This window comes from Lutjanus erythropterus, chromosome 2 (assembly GCF_056507025.1).
Source record: "Lutjanus erythropterus isolate fLutEry1 chromosome 2, fLutEry1.hap2, whole genome shotgun sequence".
Taxonomy (NCBI): domain Eukaryota; kingdom Metazoa; phylum Chordata; class Actinopteri; order Lutjaniformes; family Lutjanidae; genus Lutjanus; species Lutjanus erythropterus.
In genome coordinates this window covers 688,814-705,730 of record NC_139318.1, presented here as the reverse complement: position 1 = coordinate 705,730, position 16,917 = coordinate 688,814, and the positions used below count along the sequence as shown (strand labels likewise).

The 16,917-nt window shown below is 39.6% G+C and overlaps 1 protein-coding gene across 1 annotated transcript; it reads left to right on the top strand.

The window, feature by feature from the left end:
* The first annotated feature begins 2,940 nt into the window (after nucleotides 1-2,940).
* On the top strand, nucleotides 2,941-9,294 carry kiss1 (KiSS-1 metastasis suppressor). Its single transcript, XM_084743724.1, has 2 exons — nucleotides 2,941-3,034; nucleotides 8,903-9,294. Exons 1-2 carry the CDS (start codon nucleotides 2,941-2,943, stop codon nucleotides 9,127-9,129), a joined length of 321 nt encoding a protein of 106 aa, XP_084599850.1. The 3' UTR covers nucleotides 9,130-9,294.
* The last annotated feature ends 7,623 nt before the right edge of the window (nucleotides 9,295-16,917 follow it).

Sequence of the window (16,917 nt, the reverse complement as noted above, 5' to 3'; positions counted from 1 at the left end):
ATCCCCAGTGATTGTTGATGACTGATTAAAAATGTTGGGGTGAGGGGGGGTTGAACTTTTGCTGGGTTTGGAAACCACTGTGCTACACTATCATCAGGGCCGTAGCCATGGTCTTGTGGTCAGGGCCGCTGACCATAAGACCACATTCTCTGTATTTTTCTGTTTTCTTTTTTTAGCAGCCTGGAGGGAACTCTGTCTGCTATTTTTCATATGGAGACCTCCTGTTCAACTTGATAGTAATCTGTTAACAGTCACCCAACAATAATATACAGATTACATTGGGATTGGTGGTTATCAGTGTGTGGGATTTAGTGGCCTCCTTTTCACGGTGAGTTTTAGTTTGATATGTGACAATAATTGCACAGTTTCAACAAATCCTAAGTAGTAGTAGAAGTAGTAGTATTGGCAATACCACTACTACTAATAATAACAATAATAATAATGATAATAATAATAATAAAGCCTCACAGTTACACACACACACACACACACACACACACACACAGCTGCACATTCCAAACATGGCCCTGGAAACTGATGAATTATTGATCAAAAACTTGTTCTTCATCTCTGTGGGGTGTGGTGGTGTTGAGGTCAGAGTGATGCTGGTCCCCAGCAACCAGTGAGCTGCTGTACTGATATATTTCAGTGCAAAAACAAATACAATAATACAAATACTCACTGTCACTGAGTTCCATTTAATTCCAATTCCAACTGATTTGACTGTGACTGATAAAAGTATGTTTTAAGCACTCTTAAACTGAAACGGTTTTCCACAGACAAATGTTAAAATGTTTGAAACAACCTGTTTTTTTAATGTTTTCTTGACAACAACCTCTTGTAGTCATGCAACTGTGACACTCTTGACAGACACCTAAAACCTGCAAGGAGCGAACCAAGAGACCGATACAACATCTGTAGGCTAACTTTCGTTAGCTTTGCTACCTTCTGATCTTGTACTAGGAATGTCTCTATCTATGGTACTCCAGATGTAAATGTTGAAGAAGCACATAACACCATTGTCCTTAAAAAAATCTGTAACGCTACAGCACAGGGAGCAGCACATAAAGTTACCTTCCTATATACAGTATTGTTCTCAGTGGGTGTTTTCTTGCTGCAGAAGAACTGTGATTTGTAGCAAGGGATGTTGTAGGCAACTGGACTTGATAGAGTTCTTGAGGACATTTCACCTCTCATCCAAGAAGCTTCTTCAGTTCTCTGAACTGAACTGAACTGAAGAAGCTTCTTGGATGAGAGGCAAAACATCTTCAAGAACTCTATCAAGTCCAACTGCCTACAACAACCCTTGCTACAAATACCATGACCTGGATGACTGAGAACCTTTACAGACATGTGAAAACTGATCTTCTGCCCTTACCTTTATTTAGACATGTATGTTTTACACATCAAATAGTTTCCACTTGCTGCAATTGCAAAAAGCTGTCACCACTTCTTAACATTTTTACAATATTTGGCTGGTCGAAGGTTTATTGTGGAGGAGTGACAGGAAGAGAAGTGTGTATTTGTTTATAATGTTGCCTATAGGTTGAAAACACAAGGCACAATAGATTTAATTTATTCAAGGTGTGTCCAAATCTACCTTTGCTATTTTGTGCCAGGGGCACAGAGGTATACTGTCCTGTCCCACCCCTTGTGCCAGAAGCGCACAGTGGGATACACCTATCAGTTGTGCCCAAGCACCTTGATTAATACACAGGCAAGTTTAAGCCAAGCATGCACTAAACCAATCAGAAAGTCAGCTCTCATAACCTTCAAGAAGCAGGTGCACCAGCCCAAGTGTTGTCAGCATGACGGTAAATTTACCAGGATGAAACAAAGAGAAAAGATCACTAAGTGAGGGGACAGATCTCCTGGTTAGAGAAGTTAAAACGCGAGAGTGTGAAATATATGAGACAATAGGACACCACCAGAGCAGGTTCATGGGTAAATAGTTTATTTTACATTAATACTTGCAAAAAGTACTACTGTAAGAGTCATGCAGATATATAACTGGTTATGTCTGACACTGAAACACCTTGAAATTATGTTATATTTTATAATTCATCATTATTACCAGGAGCCGTTGGGAAGGAAATTCTGGCTGCAAAGCTGTACCTCAGTCCAGCTCAGGTTGGTGTTCAGCCAGATTGAGGTGCAGCTTCACAGCTGCCATCCCCCTCATCTCTCATCTGTGTGAGGAAAAGACTTAACATAAATAAAGGTGTCTGGTGATTGTGGAGATGTGTGTATGTCTGTGTGTCATGGCCAAATGCCCTGGATGCTATCTTGTGCAGCCAGACCGATTGTGCCTCAGACTTTGCATTTTGGCCAGGTTTTAACTGGTCTAAAGTGCAAGTGGTTTTTACTCAAGTGTACCAAGCACAAGATAGCAAATGTGCCTTTGTTTTGCCTTCACTTTTAGACCTCCCGCTCATGGCAACACAGACCAGGTGCAAGTTCATTTGCTATCTTGCAGTCATGGCAAAAATGGATAGATACCAAAGACAGCAAAACCACTTGAGCCACCACCTAAATGGCTTTGTGCCACGTAAAAGATAGGGCCCTGGTGCTGTAAATTCATTTTTAATAATATATGACAATTAATGTCAGCCCTACGATGAACTGGCGACTTGTCCAGGGTGTACCCCTCCTCTTGCCCAATGTCAGCTGGGATAGACTCCAGCCCCCCGCGACCCTTACGGAATAAGCGGTTACAGAATATGAATGACTGAATATGACAATTAATAAATAATACATGTTAGCAAATCCATACAAAAGTTTATTCAAGACTGTTATACTTTTTTGAGTCTGCAGCAAATTCTTACTGGATGCTGAAACCTTTGCTCCACCCTAAAACCTAACCTCTCCTGGGATTAATGACATTTTAATAATTTCTGTGCTTGCAGAGGAACTTCAGCAGCTTTAACATACTGACTGTTCATGATGCCACGACTCATTGTTGTTCTGATGATGGCTGCTTTGTCAACAGAGGTCTACACCTCCAGCAGTTTGAAATCCACCCACTACAGCACAGGTAGTCATCAGTGTCTATACTAGGGTTGTTGCAGTAATGGTGGTGTCTTGGTTATTTAGGTTAATTCAACAGCCTGGTATGCAGTGCTAACATCATGGAGAAGTCCCTCTCCTCTGGTGGAAAAAATATGAACTGTAGACAATAGCGAGAGACAAAACACTTCAGGACATGTAGGCGAGACATATAGTTAACTGAATGGTTTCACACATAACTAAACTACTACTACTACTACCACAAATTGTGACTTTCTGGTTTTAAATTTTGTTTTGAAATGTCCAACATCATATGAAATTCTTGGTACAGTTCAAATGGGATTGAAAAATTATGTCTCTCACTATAGACTACCATTTATAATTTTTCCAAAGTAAGGTCACATGGGGCACAATTGAAGGGATGTGACTTTGCATTTCTGTTGTTTTGTTTGTTTTTGCAAAGTATTTCATTTATGATACATGGAATAATTTGATGCAGTACTGCTAAGTCTGTCAGCCTCACCTCACTGTCCAGCAGGCAAATTTCTTAAGAAATTACACAACCTCACAAAGCAAATGACATCCTGCAATTGGACCATTTCTTTTTCACATTTAGTGATATTGTTCCCTTTGTCTATTTACATATATTTACATACATATTTACAGCAGCTCAAACTGTTGTATAAACTTTTACAAAAAAACATGAAAAAACAGTTACCAGCATCTGACCCACTACCCTCGTTATTTAATTGTTTCAAATGAGGCTAATGTTAATCCAACATCGCCTCAACTTGTGGTAGTAGCCACATTAGCCACGCAGCATGCTAATGGTTCAACAGGTTAACCTACAAAATAAACATTAAAACAACATACAGCATCTCAGACTTTGAGAGCTTGGACAGATGACCCTCATATTGCACATATTTGAGGCATTTGAAGCATTGATTCATTCATCTACCATTTCTTAAAGTATAATACAAGAAAGTTGTGGCAGGAGCTCCACTGCAGATGGCTTGTCAATAGTGTGGTTTTTCAAAATTGCAGTTATTGTGACAGCTCTAAACTACACTGAATGTGTTCAGTTGTTGGATTCTCACAAGTGCTTTGTTAGGGCTCCTATCCCAAGGCAATCACTGTGCTTACATGTCATTTGGAAGAAAATACATGTTAAGCCTAAAACAGGCCCTTCAGGTAGTTACAGACATGATCTCTGTTTTCACACAGCCAGTGTAGACAGCTGGCTGGACAGTTCGGACAGTTCACCCAAAATGAAAATTCGGTCACCCTCACCCTCAAGCTGCCTGAGGGTCAAGTTTATTTTGTTAGTCCGAAAAACAGTGCTGGAGCTTCACAGGAAAACAATGCTGCAGAATCTCCCAAACATTGGAAGTGAATGGTGACCAGTTTTCAAATGTAAAAAACGAATGTCTCCATGCTGCTCTTCTGGCATTCTCCAAATCTCCTAAAGTCCTGACATGCCGTTTGCACACCGACTCCAAGCTAAGGATCTACAGTGAAGATTCAGGCTAAAAGCATGGTGTAAATAACATTGTTTTAGCCAACTTGTCATTTTGGGGCTTTAGGAGACTTGGATTCCACCAGACAAGCAGTATAAACGCATTTTATGTTTTTAATCCGTTGTTTTTTTACGTTTGAAAACAGGTCACCATTCACTTTCATTGGGAGACTGTGCAATGCTCTTTTCCTGCAAAACTCCAGCAGTGTTTTGTGGACTAAAAAGCTAAACCTGACCTTAAATCAACATGAGGGTGAGAAGATAATGATGGAATATTCATTTTTGGGTGAACTATCCCTTTAGGGGTTGGGTTTTACTTGTTTTCCACAATAGAAATCAAAAGAGATTATAACATGAAGGTTGAGTAAAAAGCAGTCCATTATATAGAGCAGGGAAACACAATATAGTTTAAATATGGGGACAGCAGTGCACATTTTAAGTTAGTCTGTCCTTAAAGGCATTTACTGCAGTCAATTGTAAATGTGAAAAGTGACAGTACTAGCTGGTAACAAATGAAAAAAGAAAAGATATTGACCATTTAACTGTTTTATCAAACAGACGTCAGTGAACAACTGACACTCTTGTACTAGGGCTGGGCAGTATGACCCAAAATTCATATCACGGTATAATCCCTTCACGGTAACGGTATATATCGCGGTATAAATGTCACGGTGTAAAACTTTCTGAATGGGTTTTGTAGTCCCTTAGCAAAACTAAATTGATTAAAAACAACAACAACAACAACAAAAAGCAAAGATATAATGTAATTTTTTGAGCATTTATTGTGCAGAAGAACAACAGAAGTAAGGATAGTGCCTCAGAAGTACAAAAATTCTTACAAAAATAAAGTGGATATTGTAAACAGTACTTCAAGTAAGAGGTTTTCTATAAGGCAAATGGCAAAAACAGTGAAAAGGTTCTGTAATCCTGTAAAAATATGTAAAAAAAAAAAACAACTTTTATTTATGGCGGCCCGCCACATTAAAAACATCGACACCACAACATGATTTTCTATTTTTGGAGCTGCGCACCTTTTTCAGTCATGTCTAGAAGGTAACTCTTTATTTGCACAACTCTCGTGAGATTTGTGTTCGTTATTTCTACTAAAATAATCAAACTCACGCGATCTTTCGCAGGTCTAGGGTTCCCTTCTAGAGACGACCCTCTCTGTCTCTCTGTCAAACTACAGACAGCAGACTGTCTGTAAACAACATGATGTTACACTCTGCAGTGTTTCACACAAAGACTTTATTTGTGTGGACAATCAGGTTTGGTTTGTCACCAATTTTGTCATTTTTATTTTTTAATCAGTCCGAGAGGACGACGGTATCAGTGATTGTTTAGTGATCAGTCTGCCCTCCTCTCCTCCCTCACCTGTTCACTCTGCTGTGAGAAGGTCTGAAAGTTTCTCACAGAGAAACACAGCCTCTCCTGTTTTACGTACAGGCCTCCTTATACAGTTGTTTAATTTTATAAGTGCATCTGGTTGGTGTCGATGTCATTAACCATCACGTTAGTTTCTGTTGTAATAAACTCCGTCATTAACAACAGTCTCCTCCACATGCAGCTTCTCTGCAGTTGGTCTGTGCGTTTCCTGATCAGCTAAACCAGCGGCGGAAGGACTAGAAAAGTTGCACCAGTTAAAATAGAAGTGTCCCATAAAAAAATAAAATCTATTAATAGTTTATTGGTTATAGGTCCAGGTCCATATCGGACGGCGTGGCCAAATTTATATTGATTCTACCGTCATACCGTGTATACCGCGCAGCCCTATCTTGTACCATAAGCTAAATTAGTTTAGTAAAGACAAGGGATTGGACAGTTAGTGTTTGTCTATCATCCATTATGTCTGACAATGGCATGAACACATTCTCATGATCATTAGGCCTGATTCGTATGTACTCTGAAAAGCACAGCTCCTAATCAGAAACACTAAAGTGAGTGCATTAGTTTTCACAATTTACACCATATTTTACTTTAATCAAATCATTTACATGTATTTAGTCTTATTTTGTTTTGATCTGGAAATGAGTTAGCATCTTAGTACCTCCACCCAGACAGCACGCATACGTCTTGCTGACATTGGCACGATGTATAAAGTTGCATTGCTGCGACCTCGTATGGAGAGCGTTTGCTCATTGGGAAGATGTCACCGAGACGTCGGCATTTGGTCAAAAATGCTCTCCAGATGATGTTTGGCCGATGTATCAAAGCTGCACAGCGTAGCCTCTCTACAGCTTCAATGACCTTTATTTATTCAGGTCGAATATCTCACTATATTACTTATAATGTGATAGGAATATGGCAATATGACAATAAAAAAACAATGCTTGACCATCAAAATAGCTTCCTAATTTTGTATGTGAATAAAATAAAGAGACACGAACGATTCAAGTTCATGATCATACATTTATTTCAGACTGCATAGTCAAAACAACTCCAGCACAGAAAAGATAAACAAGACAGAACAGATAAAAATATACAGGTGGCCGGTCGGGAGATGCACACAGACAGTAGAGTCTGCAATGCTGGCAGACTTATGAGCCTGCAAAGGGGAGAAAAAGACAAAAAACATGAGCCCATGTTGTTCAATTAACTTATACTATACAATACTATACCCATACTTCACAAATAACGTATGTTCAAATAGACACACCAAGGAAGGACAACGTAGCTGTGCCTTTTTTCCCAGCCGCTGTCTGACCTTTCTATGCTCTTTAGCTATTAAACGTGTTAAAAAGCACCACAATAAGACCTCCAAATAACCCATGATTCATACAGTGTCACAGGCAACACTGTATGAAGCACCAGCAGAAAGCATGACTTGAAATATGAGCCACAAAAAGTTTGCGTGTATTGCGGTGCGGTCTGACAGCCCTGGCTTCACCGCAGATAGCTGAACTCCGGGCAGCTCTACAGGAGAGACGTGGGTGGTGTGGGGGGGGGGTTGACTGGAGGGACATAACAGAAACAACTGGAGTGTGTTGTGTTTTCCACACACCTACATGAAGTGGATATTAACTTCACTTACAGTACAAACACACCAACAATAGTCCATAACCAGTACCAAACTATGAGAAAATGTTACACCAAGCCATATTTACAAATAGAGCAGAGCAGAGCTTTCGTTAGCTGCCAGTTAACCGCTAAAGTTAACTCCGCAACTGTAAAAACACCGAAGCCCACCAGCTACTAGCTAACAGCTAACCCTAACTAACGTTACCTGACCCTTTCCCAAATTCAATACTGATTTGTTGTCCAGATGGAGACTGTTCACGTGCTGGAAAGACTTATGGCTACCTAGCAATAGCTAAATTAAGTTAGTTGATACATTTGCTGGTCAGGTTTGTGACTTATAAGCAACTAATGTTTGCTAAGCTAGCTAGCCTGTTAGGAGTCGGCATCTGGGCTCTTCACCTGTGCTAGCATACCCTGTCAGGGCTTAACAACTTATGTTGCTAAAGCCCGACTTATCTCGCTAACCCTGAATGTCATATTTATAAAACAGCTATTTTTTATATATTTATTTTAAGTGAGCTTATCTGAAGACTAGTCCTGGCTGACATGAAGTAGCCTCTCCATCTCCAACGCCTGCTCTCAGTTCTGTTGGCACCAATTGGATAACGTGCAATGTATCGATCCACAGCCGACCTATCGCCGACTTTGAAATGGCGCGCATAATCCCGCCCTCTGGCAAACCATGTCCCTGCTATGGGCCGATGCTTCTCAGATGCATTTACAGACGTCAGGAGTAGAATGCCGACGCATGATCTGAGGCCGACGTCAGCGAGACGTATGCCTGCTATCTGGGCAGTTTCGTCATCTCAGTGTCAGTGGATTTTTAAAATGGGTTTTTGATTAGATGTGCAACTAGATGTCTAACACAGTACAGCGCAGATGTCCTGACCCAACAGGCAACTATACTTCTAGCAACTGAATTCATGCTTCAAAAGTTGCAAAAGTGGTGTTCACTTGTGAAAATGATCTTGTTGAACAAAATCTGTCAGCATCATAAACTTTTGTTTGCCACAGATCTTATTTTCTACAATAATCTAAATTCCAATGGAAAAAAGGGCAAAGATAACTTCCAGGCTGGCCTACAAAAATATTGCCCCTGCAGCACTAGTGTGCTGGCAGCCAATTTGGGGATTTCTGAATTGTATATGGGAGGCAGAAGAAAACTGAGTTATTTTAAGGTTTTGTTTAAGGTGTTGTGCCATCTCACATGGCAGTAATTTTAGTTTATGTGATATTTCTTCTGTTTTTACAATACATTTTAAATATTTAGCTATCTTTATTTATGTACAGTCCTGGTTACATAGCATAAATAAGTTGACTAAGTCAAAAGTTGGTTAGATCTTTGTCTTGTTTGTTTTTCAGATCAGAAAATACTCAAAGCCCTGAGAGATTTAACCCAGGTTGCATCAGTACCACCATCAGCAAAGAATTCTGGGAATTTACCTGCTGATAAGGTCCATACAGCTGATGGGAAGTTTCCCAGGACAGACTGGTGGATCTCAAAGCTGGCTCTCCCTCAAACCAGCAAGAAACGTCAAGATGTGTCTTCATATAACCTCAACTCCTTCGGTCTACGTTATGGAAAATGACATGTAATCTGATGTCTGTTGTTATTCTGTGTTAGATCTGATATTTTCAATAACTTTATTTTAATTTAATTTGTACATTCAGTGGGAAAAGAAAATGATAATGTCACTGTTAAAGGCTAAATAAAAGTTTCTGTTAAAGATTATTAAAGTATATGTGTTAGGATGTGTTTGTGTGACGAGTGTGGTATGTACTATGCTCATATATTATGTGTACATCGACAGGTATATGGTAGGAAGGGCGCCAGAAGGTCAGGTGGACAAGGCTCTGTCCATAGCTAGGTTGTTTGTATGGCCTAAAATAAACCAGATGTTTCTAGTCAGACAACTCCATATAAGCTGTTGCTGTTTGAGTGTTCTTGGTTCATTCCTTCTTACACTGCATGCTGTATGCCATGGAAGAACCCAAGCTCGTATTAAACATTGTTTTCGAGTACACCGGTGTCATCTCTTCTTTCGGGATCCCACAATAATCATCATCGTTTCAAGTGGTATCACGAACAGGATACATCTCTCAGGTTAGCAGATTGTAGTATTCATAGATTTATGATTCACTCTGCTTGCCTGATGGCTTGTATTACAAAGTACCTCCGTGATTTGATGATATGTTGTGGTTTGCTCATGAGGAGATAATGACACGTTCAATTTACAATGTGGCTGATTGGGTGTTCTTTATGTTAAATTTTTTATGAAATTATGGTTTGATTTGGGCTGCTGCACCTCAGCATCATTCCACTTAGACTAGTAGGCCTACTCCTTTATTGCTGAATGTTGTTGTCTTGTTTGCTTCCGCTTGTGTCGATGTTGTCGGATGTTATGTGTAGTGGTTGATTTTGAAGAAATGCCAAAGGGGCATATGAGATACTCTCTGTGAGGGAGGAGAAGAAAAAAAGAAAAGAGTTATTCTCTGTGAGGGCAGAGATGAGAAATAGAAATAGAGTTACTCTCTGTAAGGGCAGAGAGGGGTAAAAGAAACAGAAATGAAATCGTGAAATAGTGAGAAATATGTTGTGAAGAAAAACATCAGCCGGAGTGGAGCTGGACGTAGTACATGTTGTTGTGGCTGTTATCCTGGACGGACTGACCGCTTGATGGCCCCGATTCGGAATACTCAGTGGTAGTGCTTGTGGTTGTTTGATTTATCATTGGGACTTGCTTGCTGTTGTCCTCATAGATTATATGCTGATTATATATTGGTGGGATGATGTTGAGGTGGAGTAACTCATAAACTCGATCCAAAAGGAGACATAAGCTGGTTGAAGACGTTTTATAGAAGAGACACACAGGGTGTAATCGTTCAATGTGCATGATTAAGTTTGTACTGTGTTTGTGTTATCTTTTTACTAATATTGATCATGGGGTCACAAGCCAGTAAGTTATCACCCGCAAGTGATATTGCCATTAAGAATAAAACAACATGATTTACCTCATAAAGAGAGGAAGGCTATGAAAAAATTACTGACAACCAATCCTCACTTGAAAAATGTTCCCAACAAACCCGTTTCTCAGATGACACCAAGAGAATGGGTTCAGTCAAAACTTGGGTTTTATTATGTGGAACCCTTCCTGTCTGATGTTTTGGAGTAGACAAACAATAGATATCCAAGGGATGGTATTTTTGATAGAAGCAAATTGAACCTCCTTTGGGAATATTTGATTGATAAGGTGACTGTGCCTAATCCCAAGTGGGACAGGGAATACAAGATTGACATCTTGAAAGCCTGGGAGTTGATGAGTAAGCAACAGCCTGGGGATATAGCAAAAGTTGAAAAGAAAAAGAAAAAAGTAAATCTAGCCATGTCCCAGGAGGCAGTCGGAACAGCACCGATAGGTAATGAACAACAGATAGCAAAGGAGGATAAATCAATAACACAAAATAGACAATCTAATGGTCATCGAGCTGCGACTTCTTTTTATCTTTCACTCGATACTTGTCTGTCCCCTCCGGAATATGAATCAGATGAGGACTTGACTGATTGGATGTTTCGGTGTGTTGATGAAAAAAAAACACAATCCTGGATGGCAAGTAAAGTCATTCCCACACTTGTTTTCCCAAATGTTGGCAGAGGGACTATGTATTTATGAGTGGATACAGAACTGTAGGAGGGTCTTTGGAGGTATAACTAGGAAATTTCAAGCAGATGCAAGTCAGATGCGAGCAGAAAAGATCAATTATATTATAGAGTGCATGGCAAGTGATTCAAAAGAATTTTCCTGTTAAGTAGGAGAGGAGAGGATATATATTTGTTTGACAGGTCTAAGACTCTGATTGATGGCTTCAAGTCAGTGTTAAGACGTTATTAAGAAAAGGTCAATGTGACGTTAGACTTTAATAACAGGACTGATGCTAAACACGTCTGGGCCATTGTTTCTAGTATAACTGAAGAAGATGCAAATGACATGCTTGACATAACAAGCATTACATAAAAGAAAAGGAAGATGAAGATGAAAAAGGGAATCTCTTATCAAGTAAAAAGCAGACACTAATAACCCCATTGGTAACATTAGATGACCGTGTTGTGGAGAAACTGCTGACACTCATGGAGATACCATGAATCACACAGATTGCACAGATGCTCCAGCACCTTTGAACAACCCCACCACATTCCTGAATTTGTGGACTTCAGCTTTGATGCATAGTTCCATGTCAGGCAAGGATTTTCGCTATATTTTAAGTACACTGATGCCTCATATTAAGCTTGATACATTGATTGCAGAATGCCTTGGATACCTTGGATTATGATAATGATGGTCCAGTTGAAGGAGAGGTAGACACTGAGATCAAAGATATAAGGAGAAACACAAAACAACTCGCGGATCTTTTGAAGAAAAATGCCACACAAGGCAGGGACGTTACGCAGGGTCTAAACTGTAGACATAAACCGAATTAATTCATCTCTGATTATGCATCTTAATCCAAAAATGTTGGAGGGAGCAGGCTAAATTAGAAATGGCCGAAACAGAGGATCCATTCTTCATATCAGTGTTTCTAAATGGTTTAGACCAAAATGCAGCGTATACCTTGAAAGTGCCTGTCCTGGATATCTTTTCACTCAGCCCAGCAAACCCTCTAAAGAAAATAAGAGAGTTAGGTAATGTAAACAATCCAACAGCATCTAAGTCCAAACTACAGGCTGTGCAAAGCACTCTAGAAGGTGAGGGATGTGTTACACCTCTCCCACACATACCGCCAAGTGGCAGGGGCATGGCCAGAGGATACAGGGCCCAGGTTTCCAATGGGCCCCCCTTATACCAAGTAGGCTTTAACCAGCCCGCCTTGTGGGGAGGATGGGGTTTCAGCCGTGGAAGAAAAGGCACCAACCTTTTGACATGACTGATGTATGTCATTACTGCCTAAGGCCAGGAAACTACATCAGAGATTGCATGTTGAAGCAACAAGACAATGTTTCTTCATGTCACCACATGGACTAGTGTTACTGTGGAGGGATACATCCGATAATGTTCACCTTTTTGTATGTGCAGTCAGCACAGATCCTTTACAATAATCATCATCGTTTCAATGTGTCTTCTTTGTCTGACTGTATATAGAAGAAAGAGGAAACTCCCAACTTGACAGATACCACTGAGTTGTCACAGCCCCTCAGCGACTCATATGGGGTGGACAGTATCTGTTTGCAGCTGAAACCTGTGCACCACACTTTTCAAATGACATCACTGTAAACCCATCTGTAGTTGTATAAGGTCTTCTGGGCTGTTGCTATAGTAAAGGAGTGAGAAAGTCCACACATGGAGGTTGGGTGAATGGATGGTTCAAACAAAAATGTCAGGACTTCCACCAAAGAGACCGTGTTCATGTTAAAAACAAAACATTAAAAGTTGTAGGGCACATAACATTATATGTGTTATTGTCGTGAGTCACTTCATTGACATGACTTACATGCATAACATTATTGTTATAAGTGTAGGCGAAGGGTGTTGGTAGGTATGAAATTTTGACATAAGGAATATGCCAGACAACGCCACCTGGGGAATTTTACCCCAGGAAATACTTAAAGCACCTCAATTATTGTCTAAAGGGTAGATGTAAGGCACACAGGCTCGTTACTGACCACAGGCGGAGAAGTGTATTAAATTAAAACAGAATTTTTTATTGAAAAACAAAAAAATCAAAATAGCAGGGGCTGGAGCTGCTGAAAAAGAAATTAATGAACAAGCGATATGTAGCTAGATAAAAAGACTTTATTACAATATGTTAAAAGGGGCCTTGATATAAATTCTAAAAAGGGTGAATAATACAATAGTTAAAAACTCAGCCCAACTTAAAATAATGAAACTAAGAAAACTGAGCTGAGGCCACTTGGGAGAGGCAGACTACTCAGGAGTGTCTAGGGGTGCTACCACTAATCACCGCAAGTGGGCACAGCAAACAACACAGCAATCCTCAAACAGAAAAATGGAAAAATGGTGCAGTCTACGGTGTCCCAGTGCAACCACTCACACACAAACGTAAAGGGACCTCACCACAGGTGCCTAGCCTCTCACCAGTATGGCTTAAAAAAACAACAAACAAATATGTACCCCAGTTGGCAAGTAAAGTAAAAAACAACATGGGCAATGCAAAAAGAACAACTGTAGGATAAAACAGAACAACAGTAGGGCAAAGCAGCAGTGGTAACACTGCTGCTACCCCCTACTGTTGTTCTGATGGGGGGGGCAGGAGGACCTGAAACAAGGCAGAAAATTCAATTAGCCGGGCTCCCACACTTCATATTAAACCTACTCACCACCTCAAGGTCTGGGCTCTAATACACAGTGGGGCAGGAGGGAAGTCAACAGTACCTGGCCAGCCAACACATTGCACGTGCTGAACAAAACTAAAGTGCAATTGTACACAAAAAGGCTTTTGTTGGCACATACCTGGTGTGAGCAAACATTCACAGCCAAAGCAGGGACAGGGCATGAGGCAGGAAAAAAGAGAAAGAGGAAAGGCCCAGGCTGCATTCAACCTACTCACTGTTCTGCACTGCTGGAGGAGTCCCACCACATAAGCCACTTCAGTGACATTACTTTTATTTTGCAAGTCGCCTCAGTGAAGATGTATCAAACGTGACATAATGTAGTTATTATAAGCCCAAACATGGTCTTATCCTAAAGCTAACCAGGTTTGTGCCTAAACTACTAAACCACTGAATCATGTGTTAAAAACAGCTTTCTGGCAACTTCAGATACCTTCTGCTTCAGTATCAGATGCAGAGGGGTGATAACAAATTGTCGGTATGTGAGGAATTGTGTTGAGAACATGTTGGTACACCCCACAACTAGCAACTAGCACCTATGTTTACAAAAATAATAATCAAAAAAAGGACCTCAGCTGAGACAATATGCTCAATCCCATGTGTTGTCAGTCTTCTGTCTGCTCTACGGAGGAAACAGAAAAAAACAAAAAAACAATTGTTACCACAAACCTGATTGATTTCTCAGTTGGATTTTCAATTGTACCATGGGACAAAAGCTCTGCTTTTTATAAGTAAAAAAGAACTTGGACACTAAAAGAGTTTAACTGAACCCAAATCATATTAAGGGGAAAAAGGCCAAAGCCAGACAAACAGCTTTTAAAAAAAAAAAAAAAAAAAAAAGAAGAAAGAAAAAGAAAACACACTGAAACATAGCACACTGAAAATTTTAAAGTGCAGTTTTGCAAAATACATTCATATCATACAATGAAATTTGTACCTAATGGTATGCTATCTAAAACAATATATTCTTGAAAACAATACAAAATTGGCTGTATATTAACCTATACAAAGTATGTTATTTTAATAAATACATGCAACCACATTTAATCAATTATGACTGCCTGACTAGAACACAGAATTTAATGCAGAATTTATCATGCCCTCAAATGACACACTATGATCACTACAGTCTGTAGCACTGCACAGTCACACTGCATATACAACAGCTTAACCAGAATATATCTCACTGAGCACTAGTGGGCGTGATGTCGAGTCACATGAGCATGGTATATTTCCTGATATTAGTCTAGCATTAGCTTTTTCCTTATGGCGATTGCATTTACACTTGATAAAAGTGGTGTTCATTTGCTGAACAAAATCTGCAAATACACTGTGTGCCAAACTTTTGTTTGGTATATTTTCTCTAATATATTTTGACGTCACAGCCAATATTCAAACTGTGATAATATTATATTAGATACTGTATATTTATAACAGGCAAATTTCAGAAGCATGCTGTTTTAATGGGATATGAGAGCAAATAAACTGATAATGTTCAATTTGATCAATACTTAATACACAAATGGCATTGCAACTCATCAAGCAGTTGTTTCTCAATGTTAGCCAGCTCCTGATCATGCCCTGCTTTATTCTTGTTGGCAGGTAAGACTCTAAAGTGGTGAGGTTTTGGGTCTTAAAAAGGACTTAAAATGCAGCTTTTCCCTTGGATGTAATTAAAAAACAGAACTTTGGGAGACACCACACCTTAAATTAAACATACAGTTTTTCTCGATTTTTAAGTCCTATCATCACCTTTTCAGCACAGCAGAATGCAAAGCAGTCTCCTCTTGCAAAGGCGTTTACATTTTTTCAATGGTTTTGACCATTTGTTACACCCTTATTCAAAACAGAGAGTTAAAGAACCTGAGGGGTGTAACTACGAAGTGAGATTAATGGGTTAGTGAGCTATGTTGACTCTAAAGCCAGGATTTTCAGTGTCATGAAGGTGGCTCTCTTTTAACCTGGCTAGATAACCATGGTAACTGATGCTAAACTCACAACCTGGTCGGGAGCAGGTTATGTTCAGAGTTTCAGATTAAATCGTCTGTAAAACGCGCTGTTCTTTAACTAATTATTGTCCTAACAAGGTTGTTTATGAACGATATAGCTTTTAAACTGAGGGAGGGCGTTAACATTGAAAAATTACTGAACTGTATGTTCGTAATATCACAGAACGAATCCATATATTGTAAAAATGTAACATAATGTAATGTAACAGCGGCACAAACTGCATGCATCGCGCTGTCATGGTAACCTCCGTTTGGTGATGCAGAGTCATTTTTCCGGTTTGCTCCAGATCATATTAACACTTTAAATTGACATAGTATATAATCCACACAGTAAAATAATAATGAAACAACTACAGACACTTTGAATACTTTTTAGTGTTATCTGTTTTGTCTTGGTGATATTGCAGCTCAGATCACTGATTAGAAAATTCATCATTTATCACAGACAGTCTTAAATCAGTTATACTCATTTTACGTTGGTTTGGTCAAAAACTTCAGTGATCTCCATGTCTCTGTCATCATAGGACAGTGTCAGACAGACTTCATCATGTTTAAATCTGCTGTATGGAGTTTTATTGTTTGATGTGCAGTTTTCATGTTAGAATAAACAGCAGCATTAAGACCACATTTAGTCGATCAGTAATTTTCTGACAGCATACTTCTTCTCCTGCTTTATTTGCAGCAACAATGTTGCTTTTTGCCGTAATGTATTTTGTATATTTTCCACAGCTCATAATTATAACAACCTACGAGCCAGTACGCAGCCTTAGGTCCTCGGGCAGGGAACTCCTAGCTGTTCCAAAGTCGAGGCTTAAATCTAAAGGTGACCGCGCTTTCTCCATCAGGGCCCCTTGACTTTGGAACAACCTGCCCGAGGAGATAAGGCTTGCAGATTCAGTAACATCTTTTAAATCACTTCTTAAAACCCATTTTTAGAGACTTGCTTTTATGTGATGTCGGTGTTGTCTTATTCCATCCCTTTATTGTTTATCTTGACTTGACAACATCATGTTATGTCTCTGTAA

Bases quoted from the DNA above. Each gene is read 5' to 3' on its own strand.
- kiss1 (XM_084743724.1), top strand. From the start codon at position 2,941: ATGATGCCACGACTCATTGTTGTTCTGATGATGGCTGCTTTGTCAACA. The intron at 3,035-8,902 runs GTAGTCATCAGT...TTTGTTTTTCAG, and splicing joins ATCCACCCACTACAGCACAG to ATCAGAAAATACTCAAAGCC.